The sequence below is a fragment of the Anguilla rostrata genome, chromosome 12 (genome assembly GCF_018555375.3).
Source record: "Anguilla rostrata isolate EN2019 chromosome 12, ASM1855537v3, whole genome shotgun sequence".
Classification (NCBI taxonomy): Eukaryota; Metazoa; Chordata; class Actinopteri; order Anguilliformes; family Anguillidae; genus Anguilla; species Anguilla rostrata.
Genome location: NC_057944.1, coordinates 2,357,557 through 2,375,810, shown reverse-complemented (window position 1 = coordinate 2,375,810; position 18,254 = coordinate 2,357,557). Strand labels below are relative to the sequence as shown.

At 42.3% G+C, this 18,254-nt stretch overlaps 1 protein-coding gene across 5 annotated transcripts in view; it reads right to left on the bottom strand.

Moving 5' to 3' along the window:
* Positions 1–18,254, bottom strand: part of prx (periaxin) — a 43,812-nt gene that overhangs the window by 13,959 nt on the left and 11,599 nt on the right. For all 5 annotated transcript variants that reach the window (XM_064303803.1, XM_064303802.1, XM_064303804.1 and 2 more), the window contains exons 2-4: positions 5,188–5,243; positions 4,491–4,592; positions 11–127 (exon numbers count right to left, since the gene is read on the bottom strand). In XM_064303803.1, coding sequence (XP_064159873.1) covers positions 11–127; positions 4,491–4,592; positions 5,188–5,243 — 275 coding nt within the window. The remainder of the gene's footprint in view (positions 1–10; positions 128–4,490; positions 4,593–5,187; positions 5,244–18,254) is intronic.

Genomic DNA, 18,254 nt, shown 5'->3' with positions numbered 1-18,254 from the left:
CTGGTCTTACCTGGGATCCAGTGCCCTGCGTTGGTGGATCCATGCTGCCTTCAGACGCCTCTCTTAGCTGGTTTCGTTTCAGGCGCAGAACCTGCTTCAGCTCAGCATGCAGCTTCTCCTTCTGCACCTGTCATGCAGGTGAGCAGCACAGCGGTTAGCACTGTGAGCGCACTGATGACTCACTGTAACTAACTACCTGACATACACTACATTGCTAGAAGTATGTGGACACCTGAACATCACACCCATATATACCTGTTGAACATCCCATTCCGAAACCATAGCCATTAATATGGAGTTGGACCCCCCTCTGTGGCTGTAACAGCTTCCACTCTTACGGGAAGGCTTCCCAGTAGATTTTGGAACATGGCTGCTGGGATTCACTTCCATTCGGCCACAAGAGCATTAGTGAGGTTGGGCACTGATGTTAGGTGTAAGGCCTGGCTAGCAGTCGGCATTCCAATTCATTCATGGGATGAAACACCTTTGGGATGTATTTCATGTTTCAGAGTTCAGGGATCTGTAAAGGCCAGTCAAGTTCTTCCCCACCAAACACAACAGACCATTTCTTTATGGACCTTGCTTTGTCCATGGGGGCACTGTCATGCTGAAACAGGAAAGGACCTTCCCAAAACTGTTGCCACAAAGTTGGAAACGCATAATGCTCTAGAATTTCACTGTATTCTGTAGCATTAAGATTTCCCTTGACTGGAACTAAGAGGCCTAGCCCAAACCATGAAAAACAGCCCCCAAACGCCATCAAACTTTACAGTTGGCACTATCAATTCCGCCAAACTCAGATTCGTCCATCAGAATGGCAAATAGTGAAGCGTGATTCATTACTCGAGAAGGCGTGTCCACTGCTGAATAGATCAATGGCAGTGTGCTTTACACCACTCCAGCCAACGTTGGCATTGTGCATGGTGATATTAGGCTTGTCTACAACTGCTCAGGTATGAAAACCCATTTCATTAAGCTCTTGACAAAAATTTATTGTGTTCTGACGTTGTTTCCAGAGGTAGTTTTGAACTCTGTAGTGAGTGTTGCAACCGAGGACAGATGATAGCCCTGGGCGTCCCTGTGTATTCTGGTCTTTGTGCTAAACCACAATTGCAATCCCAGAATTTTAACAAGCTGTTAATTGTGGGTGTCTTTTGTTTCAACCAAGCAGTAAGACACCTGATTCTACTACTCAACAACTAGAGTCTTTGCTAAGCACCTTGATTGGTAGAATCAGGTGTGTTACTGCTTGGCTGAAACAAAAGCCAACACCCACACTGGCCCTTTCTGAAGGTGTACTTTTAAAAGCATATATTATCTTAAGTGTACGCTGTTTCACCCCATGCCATGTCCCTGTTGTAATGTAAGCTAGAGGAGATAGACTCCAGCCGTGTATAGCCTAAATAAAAGCGCTTAAGGGGATTAAAGGACCTCTAGGCCCGCATGGTCAGTCTTGGTATGGACTTCCTGATCCTAACTTATGATTGGCTAGTAAATGAAATCTTTGCATATGGTGATTAAATGAATCTCATAGGCTGGAACAACAGTTCTTCGTCTCTGAAAACTATATAAACTCATGTATTGGACTTTATATTTTTGAAGACTGTACTTTTGCCTCTTCCCTACCGGTCATATTATTAAATTATAAAAGGAGCTCCTGACTCTGTCGTTTGTTATCTTCATCTTCAACCCCATCATTTTTGTTAAGAAATTCCTACAGTATTCATTCATCAGTATTCAGACCTGTGCTTGTGCTGTCCTCGAAAGCATGTGATGTCAGCAGTGGTGGTAAAAGTACTCAAATATCATACTTGACTAAAAGTAAAGATACAACTAATAGTGCAAGTCACCTATTTTAACAAATACCTGAGTCAAAGTCTCCAAGTATCTGGGTTTTAATGTACTCACATTTTCAAAAGTACAATTTGAAAAAACATTTTGCAATAAAACAAAACCAGCCATTTTATACCATTCTAACATCTCTGTATAATGTAAAGAGGCAAGGTGTCACATTGCCAGTTGAAAAAAGGGGCAGGCATGTTTGAATTCTCTAGTGCCTTCTTTGTTTACCCTGAGATGGGAAATAAGTGCCTTCACTTACTGTAGTAGGTAATGCCCCAGGCTCTGCTCTCTATAGCTGCATGCGAGTAACAAATACACCAATACAAATAGATTGTAAACGTAAGTATTCCTAATAAAAGTAAACTCAGTTTCCTAGCTTTTTTGTAAGGGGATTCTTATTTCAAAAAGGAAATAATCTAAACTCAATGATAAATAATTTAACAAGACAAACTCATCATAGCCAAATGAACTGGAATGACTGTCATATGCGGGTGCGAGCCAAGCCACTGACTGCACATTCACACTTCATGTGCCCCCAACAAGGTAAGGCGGGTTGTGACAACATTATGTTTCATTCCTTCATTAAGTCTACACAAACGTAACGTTAGCCTAATGTTAGCTAGCTAATGTTAGTTGAGATTGCCTGGTGTCACCACAACCTTAGCAAGTTAATGTTTGCACTACTGTAAGTTAAAAAAACGTACGGTCATCAATGGATGTGCTGTACGTTAAAGGCAATCACCAGACTAACTTTAATTCTAATCAGCTTAATGTTTTGTAGCAAATATTTTCATGGTTATAGATAGCAGCAGCAAACACGTTCCTGCTTGGCTAATAACAGCAATCTAACGTTAGACTAGCTAGCTAGCTTAGTTAATCTTGGGTTGAATTAGCAGTTGCTGTAGCTAACGTTATTTAGCTTACCTCGGTGTGCTTCCTCAAATTTGATGGCACTTATTTCCCTGGGTTGTGGCAAACAAAGTAGATACTTCATCTTGCTTGAGTCGTTTTGTACACCACAAAAGGTAAACGTTTCTTTTAAATAAGGCCATGGATGGTCGTCAGTGCACTGGCACTGGAAATGGTGGGTTCATCGTCGCTCTCTGCAGCCATCTCCACTTCTGCCTTTTCGAAGTCCCTGACTACTGACTTTAGCGTATAGCTACAATCAGTGACTTCTAGCTGCTAAACCGACACACAATGAGATTTGCTAGCCAACGTTGGTGCTGTGTGTACTAGCTCACGTTGGCGCTGTGCAGCGTATGCCACTGAAAGTGAAATCAGTGTACACCATTTACAATTGGTGTACATGATGGCGCACAACCTCAATTTACCCCCTTTCCACCAACGCGAACCTAGCGTTCTGGGCTGGTGCTAGTGCTGGTTCTTGCGAACCTTCTAAGAACGGATTTGCTTTTCCACGGGCTAGAGAGCCACGTTATTACATCACTGATATGCCTGTATACGTCTCCGCTTTCCCAGCAACATTGTTACCTATTAAAATGTAGGCTATGTCCTGTAAAAATACACATAATAAACTGTCTATGTAAAAAAAACGACTTCATACATATAGATTTAGTTATATTATTACAGCCTTATTTACTATATCAACTTAAGACAAGAAACACGCTCGGAATTATCTCATCGCGACCCATTAAATCCAATGGCGCAGACATTGCTTCATAATTTCAAACTGCTTTCCTAATGGCTATTTTGCATCCTGCAACTTGGGTTACAACAGTGAACATGTACGGATTCCTAGACGTGCTGATAGCGACCACCCTTTCTCATATTACCCTCAAATACGCAAGACAAATACGTTAAGGACACTTAAACAGTATGCTAGCAAATTTATGTCAATTTTCCATTCATTAAATATAGGGTGGTCGATACACGTTCCCTTAGCAACCAAAAACTAGCGCTGGACCACCACTGACTCATTTGCCTGCACATAAAAAAATTGTGAAACTACTGAAAAAATAACCACTGGAGGATAACAAGGACATTTTTTTCTTACATAAGTAGGTACAGGTTGTTACCGATATTTCGCCTATTTCATATACAGTTGCAAATTAGTTTATGTTTTCCTGTCTGTCGAACGAAGGTGGTCGATAATAGGTGTTCTTACTCTACCTGCCGGTCACAATTTTAGTTGGATAATCCCGCCCCCAACCCCTTATGTAAGCAGTTCTTGGTTCTAGACCAGCCAAGTGTTGGTGCCACTTTAGAACCAGATTTCCTGGTCGAGAGCCGGTTCTTTTGCTGTCGAAATGCGAAGAACTGGTTCGAGATTAGGCACCGACTCCGAACCAGCCCTCGAAATGCCTTGGTGGAAAAGGGGTAAATTAAGTCCTACTGGCACTACTTATTGTATACTAATACAATGCCCTGTAGATGGCAGTATCACACTTTATCAGCCACCAAATCATTTTTAAAAGGGGGGGAAATGACCATGCCAGACCATGGGATCCATCTACATACTGGAACAGAGCATTGGCAGATACCAGCCTGTGGGGCCCACCCGCACACCTAAACAGTGCCTTAACAGATAACAGACTATGGGGCCCATCCACACACTGGAACAGTGCCTTAACAGATACCAGACTGCGGGGCTCATACACACACTGGAACAGGGTGAACACACTCACTATTCGTTCCGGGCTCTCCTGCTCCTCCGCTGTGGCTCTGTGAGTAGGGTGTGGGGCGGCCGGGGGACTGTCCGAAGGCGGGGATCGCTTTTTGTCCTTTAGCTGATTGGTCATGGTTTGATTGGCCCAGTGGGACAGATACAGATTGAAATGTTTGGGAAAATGGCTGACACATTACTCAAACTGGGTAAAATGGCTGACACATTACTCACACTGGGAAAATGGCTGACACATTACTCACACTGGGTAAAATGGCTGACACATTACTCACACTGGGAAAATGGCTGACACATTACTCACACTGGGTAAAATGGCTGACACATTACTCACACTGGGTAAAATGGCTGACACATTACTCACACTGGGAAAATGGCTGACACTTTACTCACACTGGGAAAATGGCTGACACATTACTCACACTGGGTAAAATGGCTGACACATTACTCACACTGGGAAAATGGCCTTAACTGTGCTGCTCACTGAAGCACATCTCTGAAGAACATAATCAGTCAATTTATGTCTTTCTGTCAATGAGAGCTAACTAACTTCTCAATCGCACTGCCTATTGATTTCTGGCCATGCCTAAAATGAAATTCTGATTATACTGTATATATGACAAGAGTAAGTAATTACAGGTCCTAACTGTCTGCAGAATGGCAGTGATGTGGTGAAAAGTAAACAGTTTGTGTTCACTCACGGGTGGTTCTCTTCTATGGGAAAACACATGACTTTCCTCCGGTTCCCAGTCAGAGCCTGTGGAGAGAGAGGACCTGCATCAGCAGCTGTTCTAACACCAGGACAGAAGACAGGACAGATTCAGTGGTGGAGCGTGACTGGCACGGAGAGAAGAATCACAGGTGAACACCGCGCTTTTCATCTTAAATTTCTGCTGTATATAATCCATATGTGTTTATCAATGGCTGTAGTGGTGTGTGGGGGGGAAACCATTTGACAAATGGCACCAATTTTCCCCCAAACCATTTGGGGGAAAATGGCACCAAAGAATGCTACAGTATATTTTAACTGCATATGTTCGCTCTTCACATTGTCAGAAATGCATGCATGCGCACCTTAATTACCATAAGGCTGACTGCACGCTGTTTCACTCACGTCGACCCAAAAAAGGAAAATTTACGTGTGGTGAAATAAATTCAACAACATGTTTGTTTGTATTCCATCAAAAGTGGGTTGGAATGTGCACTTGCACGGAATAAGGAGCACAATTTAAATAAAAATATATATTATACCGTATGTTGTGCCTGTGCATATTAGTTTCCCTCTTGGTTATTTTCTTTATTTGTTATTTTCAGTAGTAGTTAGGATAACACCTATTTGAGTGGTGCAGTTACGTGAAATGGAATTGGGAACATGCCCTTACGTTTGATTGGGGAATGACCACTGGGTGGAGAGACTAAAGAAGCACAGAAGGAGATGGCGGTGTCTCCAAAACGGTTAAGAAGGTTCACACTGCTGCGTTGCACCTTTCTTGGGCCTAATCCGCACGCCCTATCTCGTTGCGTCCACCATTTTGCTTTCCAGCTTTCTCAATTTTGCACCAAACCGTACTTGAAGCACTGATTTTAACCAAACTGAACTATATAGCGACACGACTGGGCTGTTCGCTACTGAGCCGGTGCTGGGGTTGATCGAGACCGGGCAGGTGGCGTATGGTAGTAAGTGCCCCAGTCTATTTGCTTGGGTGATTTCTATCTTGCAGCTGCTTCCAGAAGCACAGTCATAATCCCTAGACAGGTGAGCATTACATTTATGTTTCCACAGTGTTCATTTTAATACATATGTACAATAAAAAGTCATTTAGAATGTATTAAATAATTTTTTTTGCATAAATGTTTCCATAAATATATTATGTCCGTAATGTTTTGATCATTAGATTCAATTATCAATGCATACCTAACGTTATACCCCTTGGGTTCATCTTGCATAATGAACCTTTACCAAAGAAGGATGGGCTACCAGTAATGGAAGTTCACCAATTTTGTAATATTAATCATGCGATGAGAAACATTAGTAAAAACCTCCCAAAACACATCACCATAACCTGCTGTCCACTTAAGGAGTTAGCTAATATTAGGTTTGTCAATTTATGCTTGCTAGCTTCCTAACGTCATTTTCTAGCTGAAGCTAACTTGAACTTGGTTAAAAGTATACAGTGTGCAATCTCCACACTCTTCCTCACAGTAGGCCTACACAAGAATAATCCAGAATATGAAATAGAATCAGTCCACCGTCCACATAATAATTAAGAAGGCCATGGTCCTTTCACTATGAAGATGACAACAGATACAAAAACGAAATAAAAATAGTTTGTGCAGTTTTGCACTCAGTGTAAGCCATTCAGTTCTTCTGTAGCTGAGAAAGATTGTGTCAATCTCTTATCTGCACAGTGTCAACGTTCAGCAGCCTGTAGCCTCTCATTGGTTTAACTGTAATTGTTGCTCAAATGGCATCTTAACAAAATATAACATTTTTCACAAAGTCATCTAAATCACCAACTTCAATTTTAAACATTAGTTAGTATCTCTGGCAAATTCTTATGTTGTTAGCTTGAAGGACATGCTAGTTGTTGCGCTTGAAGGAAAACAGGAGCACATATGGCATAATGCTATTCAGTGGTGCTAGCTTATCATTTTACGACATGTTAGGATACAGATCCTAACTCACAGATACTCAGTGAACTGATAAAATGAAATTCCGTGTGTTGGGGTCTTCTGTGGTAAAAATGTTTCCATGCCAAAAGTGGAGCATCTATCCATCCATTATATAATGCACATATTCGTGGTCAGGGTTGTGGGGGAGCTGGAGCTTATCCCAGCATGCATTGGGGGAGAGTCAGGAGTACACCCTGGAAAGGTCACAGATCCATCGCAGGGCCACAGGCCATTCACTCACACACCCATACCTAACTGTAATTTTTAGACTCTCCAACCAGTCTACCCTGCATGCCTTTGGACTGTGGCATGAAACCGGAGTGCACAGAGGAGACCCACGCAGACACGGGGAGAACATGAAAATGTGCTGCCCCATATCAAAAACACCCATTTCGGCTGGTGACAGGCTGAGCACAATACCCACTGTCCATAGTGTGGCCATTGGCAATGAATGGAATATTTGCTAATTGTTGCTGCCATTAATTTCCACAAGCATGATGGCTAATGCTAGCCTGACCAGTCTGCTTTAACTGTATCTGTTTTGGCATCATTTCAGGAGCGTAAAATCATGACTTCACAACTACTGCAATACTCTTTATGGGAACCACTCGGAGGCCTCTGAGTGGTTGGATTATTATTAAATTAATGGTACTGTTTTATTCCTGTATTATTTTGCAAAGACCAACAGTAATGCACTCTTAAACTGCATGGGTGGTGGATTTGTGATTTATCTGGTATTTTGTCGGGTAGATAAGACAGGTTATTCAAATGTTTAATTTGTCACAGTCTGATCTCACATTGCTGGTCTGCGGTCTTTTGTGTTTTGTTTTTTGAGATTTTGGGAACCACTAGAAATAGTCTCATCCAATGATTTGGTATTAGTCATTATTTAGTCAAAGAAATGGGGTAAACAATGTAGGTTGAATGAAATTTCATTGTAAGGACATGAGGGGAGAATGAGAACCTATAGTTTTGAGGAAAGTTTCCACAGCAACATTCCATGTTAACCTTTAACTGAGGTAGCTCTCTGATGATTTCTCACAGGGAGCAAATTAAATTTTAAAAGACAGCTTGGAGTTGCAAAGCAAAGCAAATGAAAACTGGATCGCAGTGAAACTTCTAATCCCAGAAGCAGGTCGATCAGTGCTCAAAAGTCACACTTGTGTCAAACCCTAGACTGCATCACTCCAGCACAAGAGGGAATGGGGTGTGGCCTCGGTCTAGTGCAGCTCAGCGGATTGGGCTCATTCCAATCGCTCATTTTCACTCCTTGCATCTCTTCACCGCATCCTTTAGCTCCACCCAAAGGAGAACAGTAGCAAAGAATGCTGGGAAAAGATACAAGGATGGAGGAATCAAGGCAACATCTATTAGGTAAATGGAACATCACTGTTCAGTCAACCATCAGTTTTAAGCCATGTCAGTTACAGACGTGGCAGATAGGAAGAAGTGATTCCACAGGTCGATCCTTTATACGTCACGCAATCTGAAAAAGTACTTTCGCAAAGGATGCACTTGTCGATCCTCACTGAAGCATCCTCTGGGACCCTCCTCTGGGAACCTCCTCTGGGAGCCTCCTCTGGGAGCCTCCTCTGGGAACCTCCTCTGGGAGCCTCCTCTGGGAGCCTCCTCTGGGAGCCTCCTCTGGGAGCCTCCTCTGGGAACCTCCTCTGGGAGCCTCCTCTGGGAGAATTTAATGGATTAAAGACGGAGGGCCTCAATCAATTTTCGGGTCAGACGAGAACCGTGTTGAGGCGGACGGATTAAATAAGCGAATGGAATGAGTCCCTTGACTCACTTTGGGGCTGCTCTTACAGCCTGCGGTCTTCTGCTTCAGACAGCAGTTAGCTTTTGTCCTAGGCAGCTGCTCAGCCTGGACTAATCATTTCCATGGTGACATCACCAGCAAGATAACACCAGCAGCAAGCCAAGGGGTTTGCAGCGACCACGTGCTGACCATGACATGTTGCGGTTTGTTTCAAAACGTTTTGCTGCAAGCGTCCTATTGAAAATAACAGAGGCTGTCACAATGACCATAGCCAATGACCATGGCCCCTTACCAGTCCTGCAACCAGCGGGACAGTAGACTATAACCAGTGTTAGGGAGTAGTTTAACTGCAAGTAGCTAAACTAGTACTTTCATTACATTATGAAGCAGTTTGCTGGTAGTTCAACTACATTCAAATTTGTGTTGCAGCTGAAGTAAATTCCTTTTTTGTCATTTTGAGGGGTAGCAATAGGAACTACTAAATACAATATTTTTCCAAACCCTTTTGACCAATTACTGCTATTCTCCCTCTAATCCTGACTGGTGGGAAGCACTCCACTTTACTATATAGTACTTGCCAATGGTCAACTGCCCATGAAACACCCATTGCTGATTCTCCCCTGTGCAAAAAGAAGGCATTGCTGACATGTGCATGATATCCGGGGAACATGATAATGATCTTTTTTTTATGATGTTTTCACAAAGTAGTTTGAACTACTTTTAGTCAATTATTGGGTTTTCGTAAGTCACTTTAGGGTAGCTTGGCTGTAGTTCAACTATTCTCAGTGTGAAGTAATTGGTAGTTTGTACTACTACACTTTCAGAGTAGTTTCCCCAACACTGACTATAATCATGCCCTATAGTGCAATAATGTTTGGACAAAGGCTGGCCAATGAGGAGCAGTCTTCTTCCCACTCAATCAGCGCTCGGTGGGCGTTTCCCTTTGTGTTAGGCACTGGGAGGTGGCCAGCAGCACTCGTCTGTCCTAATTTCAGCTGCGTGCGTGGTTGTCACTGGATGCATGCAAGGCCCAACACTCATGGCCAGTAGGCAAGACTACTCAGTGCCATGTCACATGTCCCTAAAACTCTCTGAGGCACGCAGATCCACACCCTGCTGGCTGGCGATCGAGTTTTGATCAGGCACGAGGGGACCTCGCGGTATTCTGTATCAGCATACTTTCCATTCTGGTGGACGTATTGAGTGTCACATCTGGTGACTACCAGACAACAGCCCAATACGGCATTAAAGGACCCAATTTACTTTAAAAATGTCCAGCCAAAAAGTTTAAAGTCAATTTGTGAGCTCATACCCCCACATAACACTGGCTGTGCACCAAGTATTTCTACAGAATATATGCAAAAAGGCAATTAGGCGTTATATTCATCATCCAATAATTTCTAAATATTTCTTAATATTTATTTATTTATCTATTTATTTATTCATTTATTCATTCATTCAATGCAATGGTTAAGGAAACTCATCAGAAGGTTATGAGGTCAAATCCCAGTTTTGGTACCGCTATCATACAGTTGAGTAACAAGCGTAAAGTCTGGCAAAGTCACTGGTTTTGTGTAGGTTTTACCTCAGCAGTTCTGATAAGGTTGCTTGCTCGGGTACTCCACAGCACTTATAAGGAAGTCCTTGTACTGTAATCCAAACTGTCTGTTGACTTAAGCACGATGAGACATAACTAGCCTGGATTTATGCAACATGTATCCTTAACTTTAACTCAAAATTAAATGCAAGTTTTTTTCTTTCCAAGGACAGTTTGGTAAGTTGAATTTGGTGTTTGCTGAGCCCATCATATTTCCTGTGTGGGGAAAAATTTGCATTAATTTTTAATAGAAAATGAAATGTATATTTAATCCTGGCCTCAATCAACTCTGGAGAATCTATATGCTCTTTCATCCATATTTTCTCTCTCAGAAACAGACACCAGTGCTTGGCTGTGATCGAATGGCAACATTGAAAAGACCCGCATCCCAAGCAGGGTAAAATTCTTACAGCCTATTAAATCTAGGTTGCTTTTCTGTCTTGGTGTAACTATTGATTCAGATTTCTCCCTTCAGTGCCACATTCATAATATTTAGAATATATCTAATTTAAGGAAGAAGTTGGATGCTGAAAAAACGGTTCATACGTTTGTGACCTCCCAGCTGGACTACTGTCATGCTTTAATGTATGCACCAGTTCAGTCCTGAAACGTCTCCCCCTTTTCCTTTTCCTTGGGGCTTCAGACTGTAACCTGCCCAAACCTTTTAATTATTTGCTGTGATAGATGCCTCATTACATTTCTTACCATCCCTTATTTTACACCGGGCTGGCCAGTGGAGAATGGGCTCCCTCTCTGTAGTCAGGTTCCTCCCTAGATTTCTTCCCTTTGGGAGTTTATCTCAGCACCATTTGAGTGTTTTCTCCACATTGGAGAGTTTTGACCTCACCTGCTTGCTATTTGTGGGTTTAGGCCGGGTTTCTGCCTAATTATCCTCCTGTCTGTAAAATGTTGTTTATAACGGTTCTCTGTGAAAGGTGGTATTTGACCTAACCCCTTCACACACGTGCCGAATCTGGCCAATCGTTGTCCATTTAGGAGGTACTCCATATAAAGCTTTATAACTCCAGGTGTGAGCATCACAGAGACTTGAAAAATGGCTTAAATGAAGCAGGACATTTGTACCACGTACAATACTAACTTAGATTATTTCTTCCTAAATTATGAATATAAAACTAAAGTGCCACAAATGCAATTGTCTAGGCAAAAAAGCAAAAATGAATTTGCTCTTTTTTGGTTTGCAATGAAATACTGAGAGATTCCATATATAAAACAGGTTAAACTAGACATGTCCTGGATCAAAAGCTTGTTGAACACAATTGCATAAAATCTAATGGTGGATATGCAGAACTACTAAAGATCTATGAAGCAAAAGGTAAGCAGTGTCTCCAAATCTATCCAAAATCTATTCTAAATTATGCATTGCTGTAATTCACAACATAATCATGTATTTCACTACAAATCAACTGTTTGACTCAAGAAACTCACTGTTGTATCATTTTCATTAACTCTCGTATGTTTTTTTCTGTACTCTACAGTATGTAATGTTTTCTTGTATGGGGATGGGCCGACATTAAAACAATATTCAACCGTCCACCACGTTTTGGCAATGTTCCAGCTTTTAGGTCATAATGTCCGGTGCATGAAACACAAACACTAGTGAGCTACCAATGAACACTTACGTTAGAGTGTGAAATATTCTCCTCATAAAATACCACCTATTTAAAGACATTAAATTTCAAAAATAATGTATATAACCAAAATATTTTGAGCAGTAATACTTACATAGCGATGATGAAATGTTATGTGTTCAGTAGATAGAGACAGAGAATCAATGCTGTCATTCTCCTCTTCCGACTCACTCCAGAAAACAATGTCAGCTATGTCTATCAGCAAACATATGGCTTAGTCATGCTCAGAAGTCCTCAATAATAATAATATTTTTCAAGAAATTACGAAAATCATTGATAACGTTTTGCTGGGTGCAGCGCCAGCACTGCTACCATGTGTAAGGCGGTGATGATGATAGAAAATTTTTGGTTATGCTGACCTATAAAACACTATTCTGAAAGCAAAATGTTATAGCATGTTATACATTGTTAGAAAGCTTATGCACTCATAAAAAAGGTACCATTCAGTACCTAGAAAGGTACAATCGCTTGTCACTAGTACCTTTAGAGGTACAGTTTTGTACTTGTACAGAATTTGTACTCCTTGTACCCCTGTGTACCTTTATTTCTGAGAGTGTACTGTCACCTACTGAATAAACTGTCAGTCAAGCCAGACTATTAAAAAGGGCGACAACGCCGTAAACAACGTGTGCTATTACAGAAGGTACCCAGGCATCACAAATGTGCGTATATTTCACAAATGGATTGTCCAAGACACTATATGACCACACAGTCTCAAAAGGGACATACGCATAAAAAGAAAAATAAGGTAAGGTTGTATATTGATTCCTCATTTAGTTCCAGATATTGACAATAGAATGACATGGTATAATTTTAGAAAAATTTGTCTTGTTTATTTTGTTATTCAGTGAGCAGTGTTTTCACTGCTGTATTGGCATATCTCTAAGAATATTTTTATGAATGCTCAAATAGACACTATTGTCCAGTGTGTCATCATGGGTGGAGGGTGGGGGCGGGTGTAGTCGCAGATGAGACTGCAGGGAGGGGGTGCTTGTTAAATGAACGACCAGTGCAACAATGGTGTGCTGCGAAACTCTGTATTCGGCATAGTTGTCGTGTATTATCTACTAATAAAACTAGAACACAGAGTTTGTTTTTTCAACTCATAGTTTGATTGCAGGAGCACTGAATGTCTGAGTTCAGTAATCTCGGCACGCCGGCATGCCGACCAATAGGGGGCTTGCACAAAGGGGCTAACTGAACTGAACTGAACTGAACTGAAAGAGTTTGTCTGCTTCATTTTTTTCTGTGTTCTTGTCTCTTGTAGACAGCCATCTACACGTGCAGATTTCACATACTGTATCTTCAGCAATGCTCAAAATCTCATAGCAGTTCTGTGGGTATATAAAACCCAAAAAACCCAAAGTTGTTTATGTTGAGATTCCAGTCAGATATATGTTCACAGTGGTAACTATTATGGTAATTGCACTGAAACACCAAAAAATTATAAAAACAGAAAGAAATGTGTTCCTCCTCCTTTCTTTTATTTTTTGAGTTTTCATTTGCTCCAGCTAAAACCTCGCTTACGGAGTAGCACACTTTTGAAAAAGGCTTAATTGTAGTCTGTGTGGTATTTTGAAGAATGCATTCTAGTGCTTATGAAGGAGGGGGGGGGGGTTGAGAGCACAAGGGTGATTCTGCATGAGAGTCACATGATGTCTCCTGGGTAATGAATATCAGGACACTACTCAGCCAGAGACCAGCAGAGACACACACCACATACATGCAGGGCTTTTGCCAGCATTACAAAGTGCACTGGGCTGCTCTTTCTGTGCTAATGTCACATCCACATTCTACTGTGAAACACAGTCAGGGCTGAGGAAAGCACAATCCAGACTGCAGCTCCCACATTAAAAGGAAAAAAGCTAAAAATGGCATTAAAGTGAGTGTAAAGGGGCTGAAACATAATCATGATTAACATAAAACCATAAATTATCAGTTAAAATAACCATAAATTATCAGAGAAGGATGTATCCACTATACCTTGACCAAATATCTATTAATGTCAACAACTATAATAACACACCTTTCAAGTTAGACATAAAATCTTTATTGAAAAAAAACCTTATGATTGTATGGGCGTGGTGTGGACCGCCTAAGTCCCCCCCCCCCCGCCCCCTAACTCTTCCAAAACGTACCACCCCACAAGTAAGTAAACAGCTTCAGGGCTGCAAGTGCAAAATGTTTCAGGGATTTGGCCAAGCCAAGAGGTCTCTGGATATTATTTTGAAAGCTGTCTGGTTTTGTGGAATTGCTACTGCACAAGCGGGTGCTTGAACTGTTGTGCTAGTGTAGCCATAGCGTTTCAAAAACAGCACCCATTTCTTCTGAACTGCGTCATTCTTATGCAACTGAAAAAATCACACCATAACATTACCCTTGACCTCATCCTCTGTGTTTATGCGACCAGTGAGGGCACATACACGGGGTAAATTCAGCATGCTGGCAATACAAATAGAGCCTTGAATGATAATGAAACAAAATAATAACAATAACAAAAAGAAAACTATAGCTATGTAGCTCTAGAGGTAATACAAGTAGCATACAAAGCGGGTTGGAGAAGGAGGGAGAATGGGGGAGGGACAAGATTGGTAGAGGCATTAAGAGCGGAATAATAGCAAAATAACTATATCTCAATTTCAAAACTATTGATTGTAAAAAGGAGTGTTTCATTCAGACTCAAAGAGACTGTTTAAGTAGCACAGAATACTATAATTTGCCTCAAAGTATGGAAGGAGATATGCAATGAGACTAAACATTTATTGACATCATGATGTCAGGAAGGACCTGGACCAAATAGCCCAGAGCCTGGTGATAAATTGAACTCTAACAATTTAATCTCCACATAGAAATACATGGAAATGTTTATACTGATATAAATCAAAATTACAATGCAATTGATTTCTCATACTGTTGCTGATGCTTAATACATACCATACAAATAGTCTGAAGCCATTCATGGATTATCCTTTACAATCATTTTAAAGGTTTTACATTAAAAGTTTTTTTTCATCCTGTGCTGCAAGCTCCAAGGATTTTAGTTAGGATGAAGTTCACACACACATACACACACACACGCACGCACGCACACACACACACACATATTTCCTATGTACACACATCATTCTCTCACACACTCATACCTATGGGCAATTAAGAGTGTCCAAATTAGCCTACCTGCATGTATTTGGGTTAGAAACCGGAGTATCCGGAGAAACCCACTAAGACATGAAGAGAACATGCAAACTCCACACAGAAAGGCCCACGCTGGATTCAAACCTAGAACCTTCTAGCTGTGAGGCGACAGTGCTACCCACTGCACCACCATGCCACCCCTTCTCCATTTTCCCTGACAATTCATTCCCACATAGCAAGTTTGGTCTTGCCAAGCGATGGCCTACATAACTTACACTACATGGCCAAAGGTGTTTGGACACTCAAACATCACACCCTTATGTGCTTGTTCAACATCTCATTCCAAAACCACGGACATTAAAATGGAGTTGGTCCCCCCTTTGCTGCTATTACAGCAGCTGCAGGTATTTGCTTCCATTCAGCCACAAGATCATTGGTGAGGTTGGGCACTGATGTTAGGCGTAAGGCCTGGCTCGCAGTCGGTGTTCCAATTCATCCCAAAGGTGTTCAACAGGTGTTCGGTGTGGTACAGGACAGGGCCCTGTGCAGGCCAGTCAAGTTCTTCCACACTAAACTCGGCAAACCATTTCTATATGGACCTTGCTTTGTGCACGGTGGCATTGTCATGCTGAAACAGAAAAAGACCTTCCCCAAACTGTTGCCACAAAGCTGGAAGTACAAAATTCTCTAGAATGTCATTGTATGCTGTACCATGAAGATTTCCCTTCACTGTAACTAAGGGGCCTAGCCCAAACCATGAAAAACAGCACCAGTCCATTACAGTCCTCCTTTACAGTTGGCACTATGCATTCGGGTAGATAGCGTTCTCCTGGCATTCGCCAAACCCAGATTTTTCCATCAGACTGCTAGATAGTTAAGCGTGATTCATGAATGTTTCCACTTGCGCATGGAGATCTTAGGCTTGTGTACGGCTGCTTGGCCATGGAAACCCATTTCATGAAGCTCCCGACAAACGCTTCTTGTGTTGACGTTGCTTCTAGAGACAGTCTGGAATTCGGTAGTGAGTGTTAGGGTTAACACCAAGGACAGGTGATTTTTACATGCTACGTGCTTCAGCACTTGGTGGTCCCATTCTGTGAGCGTGTGTGTCCTACCGCTTTGCAGTCAAGCCTTTTTTGGGACCATTTTTTGGGCCATGGCTTTGAATGAAAATGGCCCAAAAATTGGTCCGGATCTGGGCCACCCATAGACCGCCATTCATGTCTGTAAGCGAGCCGAGGGAACGTGAGTTATGTGGGCCGTCACTGGGCCAGACCAAACTAGCTATGTGGACGGGAATTACAAGCTGCTTTATCTGTCTGTCGATATTCACAGGGGGCATTCCATAAGCATTTATGGATAACTGCAGAAGTTAATGGGGCAGGACACTCGGCTGGTGCACATACACACAATATCAGGTTGATTGTAATTTATAAATATTGCGTGCAGTTGAGTGTACAGAGGGCTTTATAAATCAGGACATTTTTGACTTTATGCACTTTTCTGTGTATGTAACCTTTTGGTGTTGAACCTCCACAAAGTTTTATAAATGAGGCCCCAGGTCTTGGCATTCAAACCTCAGACAGGAAGACAAAATCCTGGCAATCAAACCTCAGACAGGAAAACGTAATCTCATACACTGGCCTCAGTCCTTTCCACTTCAGCCTCTAAAACTCCTTCATCCCAAGTGCTCTTGCTCTGCACCTCAAGCAGTAAGCCTTGACCAGCACAGATTAAGCTCACTCCTGTTTTTCCATCACAAACGGTTAATGATGCAGAGCATGTGCGGTAGAGTAAGCTTTACACCTGAAGAGCACAACAACAAGTCCCCATGCCAACAGCCTTCTGGTGCAAGTCTAGCCGTCGGGCCACCCCCCCACACTGCTGCCCTGGCGTGAGTGAGCGGGACAGCTGGCCTCCGCTATGCTACACCCAGAGGTGGGGGGGGGGGGGTTGGGGGGCTGGATGTTCCACATATCTGAGCGTCCTTTCTTTATATAGACCCAGCCTTGACCCACATCTGCCCACTCACTGGCCTATAAGGCCTGGGCTTTCGGGCTGGATCCAGCAGAAGAGTGTATCCCCAAGAGCTGGAATTTGGTCAGGGCTGTTACATGCCCACTCATCTCTAACTACTAATCTGGGCACTAATCAGGGCTCATTTTAATTTGTTGCAGGGGGTTGCAAGAGTGCTACTACATAACTCAGTCCCAGCTCAATCTGCTTGTTTCAGATCAGATGTGCTTTTATGGCTAGCTATCCATTCACAACCTCACTGTGTGGTTGGAGTTTTGTATAAGAAAACCAAGTGACTCCATTTGGCCTAGGTAGAAATAGTATGCCATATGTTCTCTGAAAAATTGTGATGGAAGATTTGGAACAATGCAGTGTTGATTGTAGACTGTCACCACACTAGGCTGAAAGTGAAAGTCAGATCAAAAATGCATTTCAATTTACTTTCAAACAAACATATCCATAGACGGGTGCAATAATTAATCATTGATGGATGTTAGAATTAACCATTTGTGAAGCACATTCTGTGCTAAAAGAAGGATCATTTTTGTTACTCCTATGGCACTCCTATGCTACTCCTACCATGGTCTATGGTAAAGTCAAAAGTACAACGGTAGTGAAAAAAACAGACCAAGGTTTAGCTCACAAATATTCATAATTGTGTTGGATTTGAATGTTTACGAGGTCAGCGCAGTTTAGCGTTTTGTAGGGAGGGGGGTTTCGTTCCTCGTTTGGCGGAGTTTTGCTGTGGAAACCCGTGCAGAACTCCAGCCCACGGGAAACCCGTGCAGAACTCCAGCCCACGGGAAACCCGTGCAGAACTCCAGCCCACGGGAAACACTCTGCATCGCAGTGCCGCAGAACTCCAGCCCACGGGAAACACTCTGCATCGCAGTGCCGAGACAGCTCACCGACCGCGTGTCTGCTCAATCA